Here is a 14,463-nt window from a genome sequence, read left to right as displayed (position 1 = left end):
TTACAAAGGAGCAACTATAAAAATTAAGTAGATTCCTCTTTCCATAATGATTTACCAAATGGGTAGGTAATGCATAATGAAGCACATGTTCATTAAAAAGTATTTACGCCAGGCCTATTTTCCACTTATTTTCTTAAGACTACAAACAATTTCAGGTAAAACAGAATTATAATGAGACACTATAATTTTGTTAAAACTATCTGCACAAACTTGATACATCAGAGCTAATCTTGAGATTTACACTGCCCAGTTTTACATATTTAATAAGGTGATTACTATCTGGCTTTGAACTAGTCCAATCTACGTAAAATGTAAATTTTAATGAAATAGCTCCTTTTCTTAGGAAGATTATTTCTTCCCTCTATTTTACTATAAAGAATTGTGAACTTCTAAACAATCCTATAACATTACACAGCTTTAAATGATTGGTCAAGAGGAAAGATTAATGCACATATTTTGAAAAACATTTTTTAAATAATTTAATGTTAAAGAAATTTCCCTTAAAGCGAATGGGTAACAGGAAATAGATCTTATAACAGTCTTGGAAAAATTACTACAATCAACTATATCTGACCAATGAGAAGTGTAACATGCAGGAAAAACTTAAATCTGAAAGCCCAGCTACACTGTCTCTAAGTTATGCAGACATTACATTTTTAGTTGATTTTATGCCTCATTACTGAAGAGATTAAAATATGGTATAAAACATGTTTATACAGTCTATAGCCCTAGCTATTTTTGAAAACCTAATGTCACACATACTTTTAGGTACATGAACCACTGGCTAAAAATGTTATCTATGCAATGGCTACAAATTGTGTTATTCCCACTGGAAAAAAAAAATCTTTTTTTTGGTGGGGGGGGGGGTGTGTGACACAGCTTGTGGGATCTTAGTTCCCTGACCAGGGACTGAACCTGGGCCCTTGCAATGAAAGCATGGAGTCTTAACCATTGGACCGCCAGGGAATTCCCTGAAAAAAATCTTTTGACATCTAGAAATTTTGACTCAAGAAGCCAAGGTATTAACAGAAGATCACTCAAGTACACTCCTAGTCTATGGTTTGGAGATACTACCTTTCTGCTCATACTAACTGCCTCCTAATGAGCTAACTAGCCAGACTGCCTGCTAATTTCACCAAAAAAAAAAAACACCTCAGGTTCTTTTCTTTTCTTTTTGGGGGAAGGGGAAATAGACACTGCAGAGTGGAAAAATATGAAGAATGAACCTATCATAAACAGAAAATTTAGTCAAAATGGATTTAAAAAGCACATCAACTTCTGAGAGCAAGGAGAGAGAAATACAACACTTTGCACTATAATTCTTATTCCATATGTTTGGGAGGATAAAGTGTTCTGGAAAAACAAACATGTTGGTTGATTAAAAGTATCACTGACATTAGACATAGCTGTACAAATAATTAGAATGCAATGAAATATGCTTTAACAAAGCATGCTGGACCAGAGTCTTTCTCCGATGATCCGGGAGGCCTCTGAGAGTTGTGTGTCTATGGGCAGGGTTTTCAATCAGTGAATCTTGGAGAAGGCTCTACAGCTATGTGCTTACATCTTAGAGGTAAAGAGGCAGGCTTAAAGGGAGGGTCTGGGACCTTGCCCACCTCTCCACCTAGAGCCACTCCATCTGGATCTGTTTTATGTATTTGAGTTTCCATGTAATATTTGAAACAGGGTTCCACTGGTAAAAAAAAATGGAAAATCAAGTCCTGAGTAAGGGGTCATCATTAAACTGATTACAGTTAACTATAATCCAGAAATACTAATTAAAAGCTACTATTTGAAATATCACAAAAAGAGCTTTTAATTTACTAACACTTAGAACATTATGTTCAAAGCAAAAACCCAAAGCTGGAATTAGGTGGAAAATAACACTTTACCTTAAAAGGTCTTCTAAAGCCCCTTGTGTTTTGATGGTTTCCCTCAACTCCAAATGGTTTGTGAGTAATGACGTCTTTTCTCTGCATAGTATGATAATTCTGCATGAAGAAAGTATTAGTATGGTTAATACACTGTTTTATTTTTAAAAGTTCATTTTACCATTTAAAAAATACACTTTTTTGTTTGTTTGTTTGTTTTCGGCCATGTCGAGTGCCATGTGGGATCTTAGTTCCCCGACCAAGGATCAAATCCGCGCCCCCTACATTGGAAGTACGGAGTCTTAACCACTGGACCGCCAGGGAAGTCCCCGCAAAATACACATTCTAAATGCATGGAATTAAGAATACAAAACATGTAGCATGTTTAGCTGTATGAACATACACAATCTTCCTTCATGTAACCCATGCTAGTTTGTGAGGGGCTAGTTTAATTCATCAATGTGAGAAGTATAACAAAATACATACACCTGTATAACACAATGGGTGACTTTTAGAAAATGCCCTGTAAATCTAGTATTTATTCAGGCATCCAGAAGAGAAAGAAACCCATTATTATTAGGAGTTGCTAAAGAGTTCCCACTGTCTGAGAACACAAATTCTCAATGCTGTAGGAGGCAGGTGTTGCTGACTCAGGTACCTGCTTTGAGTTGATGCTCCTGCCATCACTAGGAAAGTATCAGAAGGCAGAGTATTAAGACTGTAACTACAAAGAACCTAAAGCCTATGATGGGAACAGAAAAGATGGGGCCCATTCTGAAGATAGTTTCTTTTTCCAAAATCAATAGTCATATAACCTTCTATTTATTCCATTTGCTATGGAGTCTGTACATCTCACAAATCTTCCTCTTTTACACCTTTATTTCTCTCCCCAGTTTAAGAAAAGTCACATAAAACCCTTTTCCTAGTAGTCACCTTGAGTTTACGTTAAGCCTATACATTTGAATAAGTGCGTAAAGACACATGTAATGAGATGAGACTTTGGGGGACCTTGAGAGGGAGGGGGTGTATTTTGCACATGAAGGTATATGAATCATTGGGGGCCAGTGGGAAGACTGTTCCAGGGGGCTTCAGACCAGGCTCCCAATCATTCCCACTTTGCAGTATCCAGGCCCCTATGTTATTCCCTTCCTTTGAGTGTGGGCTGTATCTAGCGACTTGCTTTTTACAAATGGAGTATGGTCAAAGTATGGATATCACTTCTGAGATTAGGTTACAAATAGACTCTGGCTTCCATCTTTCTAGCTGTCACTTGCTTGCTCTTATGGAAGCCACCTGGCATTTTGTGAACTGCCCTATGAAAAGGCAAATCTTTAGAAACAGAAAGCAGATTAGTTGTTAGCTGGGGGTGGGAACAGGGAATAAACAAATAGGCCTGAGGGTTCTAATAGGGGTTATGAAAATGTTCTAAAACTGGATTTTGGTGATGGTTACACATCTTGGTAAATTTATAAATTGTATACCTTACATGGGTAAGTTTTATGGTATGTAAAATATACCTTAATAAAGTTGTTTCAAAAAAACTTAAGAAAGCTAGTACTATAATAAATGCAATAAAATCCTGCTAAATCAAATGAGATGATCATTTCTTTGGTCATAATAACTATAAGCCTCAACAGAATCTTAACACTGAATAACAGAATCATAACACTTACTTAATGAACAGTTACAAACATTATGAAAAACATTGGTGATTCCTGTACCTATAGATATATGTGAGAAGGAACATACAAAAATAAAAACAGTTGGAACTGCAATCGTACCAAGTAAGGTTTCTGAATAAATTTTCTAAAATTTGATTTTACAAAACATGTAGGTTTTTGGAATCCATCAACATGAGTATTCTTCAACCTTGAAAAACTGGAATGCTGATCTCTCCTAATAAAATGAAAGAGAGAAAATAAGAATTTTCATTAGTTTATGTTTATCCAACAAATAAACAAGAGAAATCAAACTACACCCTTCAGAAACAATTAAAGCAGCATAACAGTAAAAAAAAAAAATATCAATGCTCTATCACTACTAAAATTACAAATAATAGTTATCAGGGCTAAAACCCTCATTTTTCAACAAATATTATTTAGACAAGTTGGAAGTTAGGGGGAAAACCATATTCCTAGGACCAGGGTTCTTAATCTAAAGTCCAAGGACAGGTTTCCTAGGCCTGTAATCCCCGAAACCATACATAGAGAGAGCATACGTTTCCTGAGGGAAAATAATCACAGCTGTAGACCCTTTGGCAGCAATGGTGAAAGGCCCCCTTGCCAACAGACTCAGTGGCGAAAGCTCCAGAGAAGAGGCAGGTGAGTGGCTCAGGCCTGCTAACTGGCAGAGCTGGGGCCTCTGATACTGCTGGCTCCCCTCTCCTGTTGTAGTGAGGTCAGGAGGCCACCAAGGGCTATTCCCAGCTGGCCCTACCTGGGAGGGAGCTCCTTCCCTGGGCTTCTTTCTCCTCTGACCCCGGGGCCTCATTCCCATAGCCCTCAGGGGTCCTCTCCCTGTCACATCCCGCCTCTCCCACAGTGCTCCTCAGAGCCTTCCGGCTCTGTGGCGAACAAACGGCTCATGGCCTTGGCCCCCCTGCACCCCTCCCACAGGACCCCCACTGACAGGGAGACAAAATCCACACTCCTCCTCATTGACCCCCAAGGCCCTTCTGGCTCACGCCCTTGCAGCCTTGCCGGCTGTTTCATCCCTATCTGCCCACCACCCACACTGAGCTGTGGGAACATCAGCTCCATGCGGCTCCCAGCACACAACACAACCTCGCCTGCCTCCATATGCTGGCCCGTGCGGTTCCTTCAGCTGTAATTTCCTTCCAACTCAGATCAAGCTCAAGATTTAGCGCCACTTGCACCTGTTCCAAGAAGGCTTTCCCAGATCTGACTGAGGCAGACTAGGTGTCCCTGCTATGTGCACATGTAGCACTTTGGGGTCTTCACAAGTATCACTCGTGTTTGTAACTACTGGTGCACCTTCTCACCGAGCAAGGCGCAATCCCTCCAGAGGAGGCACTGCGGCTGGTTCATTTTGTGGTCCCAGCTCTGACCCCAGAACCTGACATGGAATAGTCACTCAGGATTGTTTTGAAATGTTAAAAAAAACCCATATTCTGTCAAAATGCTCACAATATGATAGTCAAAAGAGTAGGGGGCGAAGTCATATACTGAGGATAATTTCACTTATTTAAAATATACACATATACGCCCAGAAAAAATAAATGATAGGAAATGTACTAAATATTAACAGTAATCATCCCTGACTGGTGAAATTAAGAAATCCTTATATTTTTGTTTTTATACTTAACTATATTTTTCCAAATGTTCACCATTAGCATGTACTACTACTTAAAAACAATGGACTTTAAAAAAGCCTCTTTTGCAAAGCATAAATCTGATAAAGGGGTAGTACCCAGAACACATAAAGAACTTACAAAAAAACCCAAAAAAACTTACACCTCAATAATAAAAATATGATAATCTAATTTTAAAATGGGCAAAGTATTTGAATAGATATTTCTCCAGAGAAGACACACAAAAAGCACATGAAAAAATGCTCAACATCATTAGTCATCAGGGAAATGCAACTCAAAACTACCAGAAAATACTTAAAACCCACTAGGATGGCTATAATCAAAAAAATGACACCACCAGTGTTTACAACAGCATTATTCACAATAGCCAAAAGATGGAAACAACCCACATGTCCATCAACAGAAAAACAGATAAACAAAATGTGGTGTATCCATACAATGGAATACTATTCAGCTTTATAAAGGAATAAATTATGTTAACGAAATACACATGATATAGCATGGATGAAAACATTATGCCAAGTAAAATAAGTTAGACTGAAAAGGACAATTATTGCATGATGCTACTTATATATGTATGAGGTATTCAGAATAGGCAAATTCATAGAGATGGAAAGAATAGAGGCATCAGGGGCTGGGGGTCGGGGGATGGGGAGTTACTGTTTAGTTTGGTACTAAGTCTCTGTTTGAGAAGATGAAAAAGTTCTGGAGGTGGGTAGTGGTGATGGTTGCACAACACTGAATGTACTTAATGCCAATGAATTGTATACTTAAAATGGTGAAAATTCTAAGCACTGACTTAGAACACTGACTAGAACATAGACATTAATACATAAATATTTGTTGAATATATGAATAAAAGATCCTTATAAAGTTAACTCTAGTTCAGTAGATTACAGATTGTTACAACAGCAAAAATAAAAACTGATGTTTTCTACAACCTGCCTAGCTAAAAAGAAAATCTAGGCAGTTTGATGTCTTCTTGAAGTCTACTGATACTATTTTAAAGCTGCTTTGTCACACACACCACACCCGTATAACACAGCACCTCAATGACACTGTAGAGAACTTAGTAATGCTGGTGACAAGAGGGAGAAATAGCACGTCAGGAGGAGACATGGAGATTTTAGGGTAAGAGGCTGGTCAGAAGTGGGGAAAAAACAGAGAACAACAGGTTCTTAGAGACAAGACAGAATGCCCTGGTGTGAGGCTTGCTTGGGAAAGATTTTAAGGTATCAGGGAATAAAAAGTGATCCAGGTCTAAATCATTACAATTTCAGTATCTTCTGCCCTATCTACACCTTTGGAAAGTCTTCATTTATTCAACAAATATGAATTGAGCCCAAAGGCAGTGGTGAGCAAACATAGACGCAGAGCCTGCATACGACTTTTAAGGGGAAAAAAAACAATTGTACAGAAGGGAAATAGCTTCATGCTATGATTTATAATTTCATCATATTTCATTTCTTCTGAATTTCTATGCAAATCTATACACTGACTTGATTAAAAAGGTTTACGCAAAAATAATGAGGTCAATTTTGATAAATTGCATTTTTAAGATAAAAGGATAAAATAAAATGTTTTTCTTATGTTAAGGAAATTGAATTAGGATAAAGTGAGAGATTAAAGCTCCTATATTATTTTTTTTAAAGGATAAACAATAACAACTGCTGGTGAGGATGTGTTGAAAATGGAACCCTCCTACACTGCTGGTGGGAATGTAAAATGGTGCACCCTTTGTGGAAAAGGCCTGGCAGTTCATCAAAAAGTTAAACATATTTATGATATGAACCAGCAATTCCAATTCTAGAAGAGAAGTGAAAACATATGTCCACACAAAAACTTGCATACAAATGTTCACAGCACCATTATTCACAACAGCCAAAAAGTGGAAACTGCCCAAATATCCATCAACCAGTGAATGGATAAACAAACTGTAGTGTATCCATACAATGGAATGTTATTCAGCCATAAAAGGAATATTCATACTACAACATGGAGAAACATAAAAAAATTATATTACATGAAAGAAGCCAGTCACAAGAGACCACATATTATATGACTGCAATTTTATGTCAAGAATAGGCAAATCCATACAGACAGAAAGTAGATTAGTGGCTGTCAGGGGCTGGGAGGATGGAGAAATAGGGGGCGACAACTAATTGTACAGGGTTTCTTTCTGGGGTGATGAAAATGTTTTCAAATTAGATAGTGGTGATAGTTCCACAACTTTGTGATCATACTAAAAACTAGTGAACTGTTCACTTTCAAAAGGTGAATTTTAGGGTAAGTAATATCTCAATTGAAAAAAAAATCCTCATGGCTCCACCATGCCACACCAGCCATCCAATACAAATAAAACAGTTCAACAGATCCAGTAAAAGACACCTTGCAGGAAGACATTTTTGCACCCTACAATGCCATCCTCAAAGCTAACATTAATAACACAATGCTGACCAGCTACTCTGTAGCTTACATGCATCACTTTACTTAATCTTCACCACTACCATGAGGTACATATAATTCTTATCTCTATTTTACAGCTGAGGAAACAGATTAAGTAACTTGCCCAAGGTCAGTCACATAGCTAGGTATCTACAGAGCCAGGTGTTGAATTCAGGTGTAAGTCTGTTGCCCAAGCTCTTCATCGCCTCAAAGGGTGAAGATATATGCTGAAGCCTTACATGGTGTTTATAATATGTTGATTATCTTAAATCTGTTTAAAAAAAAACTTTTTCTTGGTACATTGAGTTTCTTATACTTGTTAAGTCAAGAAAAGCATGACAGAGAGTTTGTGTCACTAAAAAGCACAGTCATGCCGTGTCATATTAGGAAACTGAGACTTTCACCTACCAAGGGACAAGATTTTAACTATTTTCAAATGTCTCATACACCTCATCACACAGTTTTGCTATCTTTTAACTAATCCCAAACTCACTGTCAGTTTAAAGTCCAGTTTTAAACAAGCTCCATGTATCTTGACCTAGTTAGCCATAGACATGACTTGAAAGTCTAGTCAAACACCTTAATTTTGGAAACTAAGGACTATAGAAAGAGAATTAGCACTGGCCCTTCCTATTCATACATTCTCACTTTCTGGGAGACCCAAATAGTCTGAGGACCCTTGAGTAAACTGGAAATTTTGTCCCATTCAATTATATCTCATAATCACAAAGGGTCCCAGAGTTGCCATGAGTTCTACATAGTTCTCAGAACTAGAGGTAAACTGGGACCAATCTAGAATACTCAGAGCCTCTAAAAAGAGGTACAGGGTTGGGAAAGAAAAACAAGGATCTACCAACAATCATTTGGCACTCATGGCGTAAGCACTTTGTATGTGCCAGTTCATTTAATATTTCTAACCTGTCCAACATAAATTGGTTATTCTCATTTTATAGAGGAAAAGGCTCCAGAAACTAAGCAAGTTTGCCCAAGAGCAAACAGCTTGTAAACTGGCAGAGGTACGATTCAAACTCAGGTCTCCTTTGCATTTTCTAATACACCTGCCTCTGTTTCATGGACAGACATCCACAAAGAGTTCTGAAAGAGGATGGCACTGACCTCAGGAAATTTTGCAATATTCAAAGAATACCAGAATCTAAAGGGCAGAATGCGTCAGTTTCAATCAGCTCGAGCCAAACAGTGCATAAATTTGCTGGTCTTGGCTCCTGCTAATATTAAAAAAGCTATTACACTTCTCTCCAGATTACAAAGACCTCATATACTCACCTACCCCATAATTTTTATTGTTTCAATGAAATAGCATATGATGATCACTGAATAACTTTGAAACATTTTAACAGATTTCACTTAAACATATAAAATGGATTTGAAGGATTAAATTCCTACCCTAAAGTGAGAATTATCATCACACACAAAAAATTGGAAAATATGCTAAAACCAAAAGCTCTCTGATAACAGGATGTTTTTCATCTACTGATTACCTCTCTGCAGCACTAGCTATGTGAAAAATGTGCTCATCTTCATTCTGTAACCGTTCTTTTCTCCTTCTTTCAATGTCATGTCGTAGGTCATTTGGATCTATTATTTTGACCAGAGTCTGAGGAATTTTGACAGAAGACAAACCATTCACATTACTGTTAGTTGCACAAAGACCGTATCAAACAAGAACCTTAAGTAAAACTCCTAAGTAAGTTATCTCGTACTCATCCTGCTAATGCTAGTGTAAACTGATAAGAATATTTTGAGACAATTGACAATACATAGTCAGAAAAGTTCATAACATTGAACCAGGAATCCCACTTCTGGGACTCTATACCAAAGAAAAGTCTATCTACCCACGTATATTTAAAACATTATGGATGGTTTTCAAACGTTTTAAAAAATAAAGTTGCAAGAGAACCTAAAAACAAACAAAAAAAAACCCATTATATTTAAAAAATAACCAAAAAATGAAAGTGAGTTAAGTGTGAAAAAAATTTAAAGGAGAAGGAGAGAATAATTTAATGGTAAATTTTAGTCATAGGAATAATGTACAAGCATTTAAATTAGGATAATCTAGACTATGTGGAAGTAAACATGGAAAAACACTTACTGAAAAAAGTTAATTAAAACTTACAAAGCTTCAATTATAAAAAGGTCATTGTGAATTCAGAGATTTTACATAAAAGGAATGTTATTATAGTTTAAGTAAAAAGAAAAAGCATCCATAACTGCACATATTGTGATATGTTAAAATGCCAGATATAAGACTGCAAGGAAAGACGATCAACTAATATTTTGTGTTAAGTAGTTGAATTACAGGTGATTTTTTAAAAATCTTCAAATTTCCTGTAAGCTTATTATAGTACTTTGATGGGCAGAAATTTTCTGAAAATACCATTTATTCAATAAACTAACCTATTTCCATAAGTTCAAAAAATTATAACCATTCACAAGTGAAAAAAATTATTTACATATTTTATCACAAATGTATTAAAATCTCTCCTCTACAAAAACTCTTCACTCTCAATGAATAAATTAGCAGTTCTTTTAGAACTTGATATACTTCTAAAACAAGAGCTAGTTTTCTTCCCCCTTGGCTAGTTAAGATAGTTTTTCTAATTAGCAAAGAAATTGAGGGGGAGGTGGCAGGGGTGGGGACAATAAAAAAAAATTCAGTATTATTTCCATTATTTTGCTAGTTCATATTTCATAGAATCTTTCATACAATCTTCAGTAAACAGAAGGGCAGTATCAAATGAAACTAAGTTCCTTTGTATTCATTTCACATACAACTTAAAAATATATTCCACATGACTGCTTTGGAAAAAATAGGTATCGAACATACTTTCTGCAAGCTTTACAGTGTTAAGTTTTGGAATGAATATTAAACACTATAATTTTATGTCAATTTTACAAAGCTGTTACCCTTAGGGACTGGCTCTCTTAGGGAATATTTTTGTCTTTTGCCAGTGTTCTCTCTGCAACCTTTTGATAACTAGAATCACTTGGAGAGCTTTGTAAATTTCAGATTCCTGGGTCTCAATCACTCTTCCTCAGGCACTTTAACTATCTTTTTTACTCCCAATGATCAGTTCCCTTTCCCATTAGTATACCAACAACAAGATAATCTCACATCAAAAATTACATTCACTTACCTGTTCTGAGTCATATACCATAGTTTGTTTACTCTGAAGCTCGGCCAAAGACATATCTATTCTCCTAAAATAATAAAGGCATATTACAATTAAATAATTATGTTATACACTGATACCTTGATCCCATTATAACAGAATGGAATTTGAAATAAAGCTGGTGTGTCTTGGAGGAAAAAAAAAGAAATCTGCTACCAGGTGGTTTTTCACCTATATGGCAGTCTCCCAGGACATACGTATCCTGTAAACAACATCACAGTGACGCCTTAGTGGTTCTCAAATCACTAGTCTGTGTAACCTTAAACTTGGCTCCAGTGATCTACTGCATTCTAACATTGATTCAACTCAGCTCACAAGACAGGGTGCACCACCTGCTTGGACAGGTGCCAGCAGTAGAAGACATATGTTTTCATCCGGCTGCCCTCAGAACAGCCATTTCTGACCAAATGAAGCAACCCATGATTTCAATGGCTCGACAACTGTCTTTCATCTTCCAGTGATAACTTCAGTAGGCAATTACTATAGACACAGCAGAATCAAAGTTAGGTAGGCAAATATTTTCAAAGTCCTACACATTTAAACAATGCTAGTCATGGCTTTAGTACAGCCTAGTCTATCAAGTGCACTGGCCCAGTACCTGTTTGGGTTAGTCCTGTTTTCAGGCAGGAAACGCAGTTCTAGTCTACAGCAAGCATAGGAGGCAGGCAGCACCTTCCCACATCTGTTCTGAGGCTTACTCCCATGAGTTAAATGGGCATATAGTATTCAATCATTACCTGTGAATTTCTGGATCTGAGTTCAGTTTAATTTCATTTACATCTGCAGCTTGTGTATCTTGCATTTTTGAGAAACGCTCATGTAGAGTAACTCCAGGTGATGGAAAATAATTTGCTGCAAAAGGAAAAAAAAAGTTTTATCTCAGTGTAAAAGTAATTCCACTTAACAGATTATATATAATAAGCACAGGAAGAAGGGACTATTAAAAAACATCCAACCTGTTTTCTCTTGAAAATATATGGGACCTAAACTTATTCCACAGACTAATTTGTAGTGCTCACACGCTTTCCTAAGCCCAAGCAACAGTAAACAGATTCGACATGCCTGCTTACTTGCCAGGGGGAAAAGATAGTGGCTCTCTCAAAGAGAGGACCTTTCTTCCCCAAGGTAAGATTTTACTATATCTGGGAAGTAAAGCTGGTATAGAGCTCTACAGTTCACCTAGAGTAAAAAAAATAACTCCAGAAACAACCCTGAAACATCAAAACAATTCTGAACAAATGCTAAATGTTATGTTTACATATCACAGAAGGCCTCCTAATGCCATTTTACTTTAACACTAACTGAAGTTCATGAAGACATTCTGAAAGCAGCTGTGCTACAAGCTTCTAACAGAATAGAGAGAAAGATAATACACTTGACTCAGGAGAATGCTACTTAAGCAGTCCTTCTCCCTAACTTACTGTTGCTGTTTTGGGACAATCTCCTGGATTTTTCTGCAATACCAGCTCCCTTTCTGCCAAGAATCACACTTCCTTTGGTTGAGAAGGGCTAGAATTGAGAAGGTGAACTGTTTCAGACAAACTGCATGCTTTAAAGTAAATGTGTGCCTTAGTTTGAGGGCTGCAGAGAAAATTTGCAAGATATTTTTTTAAAAATGATTAACATAATTATCTAGTAAGAAATGTAAAATTAAAATTCTGAATTCTCGAAAGATCCCAATTTATAATACCCACAAGTGCCTTATTTACACAGCATCAATAAGGAAAGTTATTTTACATGACTAAATTTTCCAATTAATGGAAATTGGCCAGAAGCAAAGGCAAAACACAACTCAATGTAAACCTTTAAAGTATTTATTGTGCAATTCCCTGATGTCATAAAGTATAACAAGTCAAACTGGAATCTTTTATTGATCACTTAGCATCACCCTTATGGCACAAAGTCCCAGGAATACCCTCAGGGGCTTTAAGAATATGACCAAATGACCTATACTTCCAAATTTCCTGAGTTTCATATCTGGTTTTTGTTATTTCCTCTTTCCTATTCAGTTATCAGTTATTGTTTCTTTCTGTACACCTTTTCTCTCAGTACACCTGTCTTTTGTAGCAGCCAACCTCTTCCTTTATAACTTTCAGTTTGTAATCTACTATGAGTTGAAGCACCAGGTTATTGGAACTACATATAAAGAATAACCAGGCTTGAATTAATACATGCTACTCTCTTCAACAGATTTCCTAATTAATGATCTAACTTATAATGAAATAATAATAACTATTACCATGTCACAGATATTTACCCATATCTCGTTAAAAGTCAGTACATTATTTTTGTGTTATTCCTAATGTATGTGCGAAATATACCAACCTTTAACTTGATGGATTATAGTTATGATTTCCTGAGCAAATTCTCCTGTAGGTTTGTTTTCAGTATTCTGAGTTGAGTCAAGATGTTCAAACACTGGATGAAAGTTTTCACTTTTCCTGCCAACAGCAACCAAATCATGTGACATCTGTCTCTCTGTGGAATAGCTAGAAGCAACCCTAGAATAATTTGTAAATGTTTAACTAAATTTGAGACTATTTTACTGAGAAAATAACTTTAAAAATTAATCAAGATAGCTATAAAACTAGAAAGATGTTTATTTTTTCTTATAATTAAGGCATTAAATTGTATGCCATAAAACGTACAATAATGAGTAGGAGAAAATAGCTATAGGTACATGGTTTTGAGTTCTCCTTTTCAAATCAGAGATCATTAAATATTTGCCACTTTAACAATAAAATCCTCAAAATTCTAAGCTAAACAATTTTTACTTCAAAAAATACAGCAAGGCATTGAAGACACTAAATATGCAAAAAATAATCAGATTATTTGCTACTCACAAATGTCCATAAAATTGTAAAGCCAGCAAGCTTACACTGTCTTGAAATACTACCATACTTTAAAAGCTGATATCAAACATAATAATGTCTGACTTCATAAAAATCCTTAAACCTCTATGTCAGTAATGAGATGCTATTTTGAAATCAAATTCTGTTGAGATTAATTTAATCACTTACAAAGTCTCACTGAACTCTCAGAAAATAGTCTTAGTTGTTAGCAAAGTTATGATCATTAGAAGCAATGATAGTGTTTACCCTAAATATATCCTTAAAGAAATACTACCATTTATTATACAACCCCAATCATCTTACCATTTTAATGCTTTCTGAATCTTTACAACTTTCATCAAGAGCTTTTCTGACCTTTAAGTACCATTAGAAAGCCATGATTATGACATATAACTAAATTATTCATGCCAAACAAAGGGGTTCAGAGCTTACAAACATTATCTCATTTAATCTTTGCAATAGCCCTGTGCAGAAGGTGTCATGATATCTAGACAATGGATGCCTTGGTTGTTTTGCTTTTCATCCAGAGGTTAAGCATTCCTATGAATATAATCCTTCCAAATGGCACAATGGGAAAGTATACTTTATTCCAAAAATGCTACTCCTGCTTACAAATACTCATATTCTTTATCTGGAGGCAGTTTACGCATCACAGAAGAAAATGCCTCATTATTTACATTTATTCCTCATTTTGGACCCAAAATGGCACTAACCAGCTTATACCCATCTTACTCTTCTGCATTTAACTCTGAATAGCTTTTGGCTCTTCCCAA

The 14,463-nt window shown here is 36.2% G+C and overlaps 1 protein-coding gene across 8 annotated transcripts in view; it reads right to left on the bottom strand.

Moving 5' to 3' along the window:
* The window catches only part of BCLAF3 (BCLAF1 and THRAP3 family member 3), a 50,210-nt gene that overhangs the window by 13,128 nt on the left and 22,619 nt on the right, over nucleotides 1–14,463 (bottom strand). For 5 of the 8 annotated variants that reach the window (XR_009050299.1, XM_057718439.1, XM_057718438.1 and 2 more), the window contains 6 exons: nucleotides 13,164–13,339; nucleotides 11,576–11,690; nucleotides 10,803–10,866; nucleotides 9,147–9,262; nucleotides 3,653–3,767; nucleotides 1,893–1,991 (listed from right to left, as the gene is read on the bottom strand). Coding sequence is in view for 6 of the 8 variants with exons in the window: in XM_057718439.1 (XP_057574422.1) it covers nucleotides 1,893–1,991; nucleotides 3,653–3,767; nucleotides 9,147–9,262; nucleotides 10,803–10,866; nucleotides 11,576–11,690; nucleotides 13,164–13,339 (685 nt within the window). In the remaining 2 variants the exon portion in view is untranslated. Of the gene's footprint in view, nucleotides 1–1,892; nucleotides 1,992–3,652; nucleotides 3,768–9,146; nucleotides 9,263–10,802; nucleotides 10,867–11,575; nucleotides 11,691–12,259; nucleotides 12,348–13,163; nucleotides 13,340–14,463 lie in introns of those variants that run through there. The other 3 variants (XM_057718441.1, XR_009050300.1, XM_057718443.1) reach the window with 3 other exon arrangements.

Source organism: Hippopotamus amphibius, chromosome X, assembly GCF_030028045.1.
Source record: "Hippopotamus amphibius kiboko isolate mHipAmp2 chromosome X, mHipAmp2.hap2, whole genome shotgun sequence".
Lineage (NCBI taxonomy): Eukaryota > Metazoa > Chordata > Mammalia > Artiodactyla > Hippopotamidae > Hippopotamus > Hippopotamus amphibius.
This window is presented reverse-complemented; position numbering and strand designations above follow the sequence as displayed.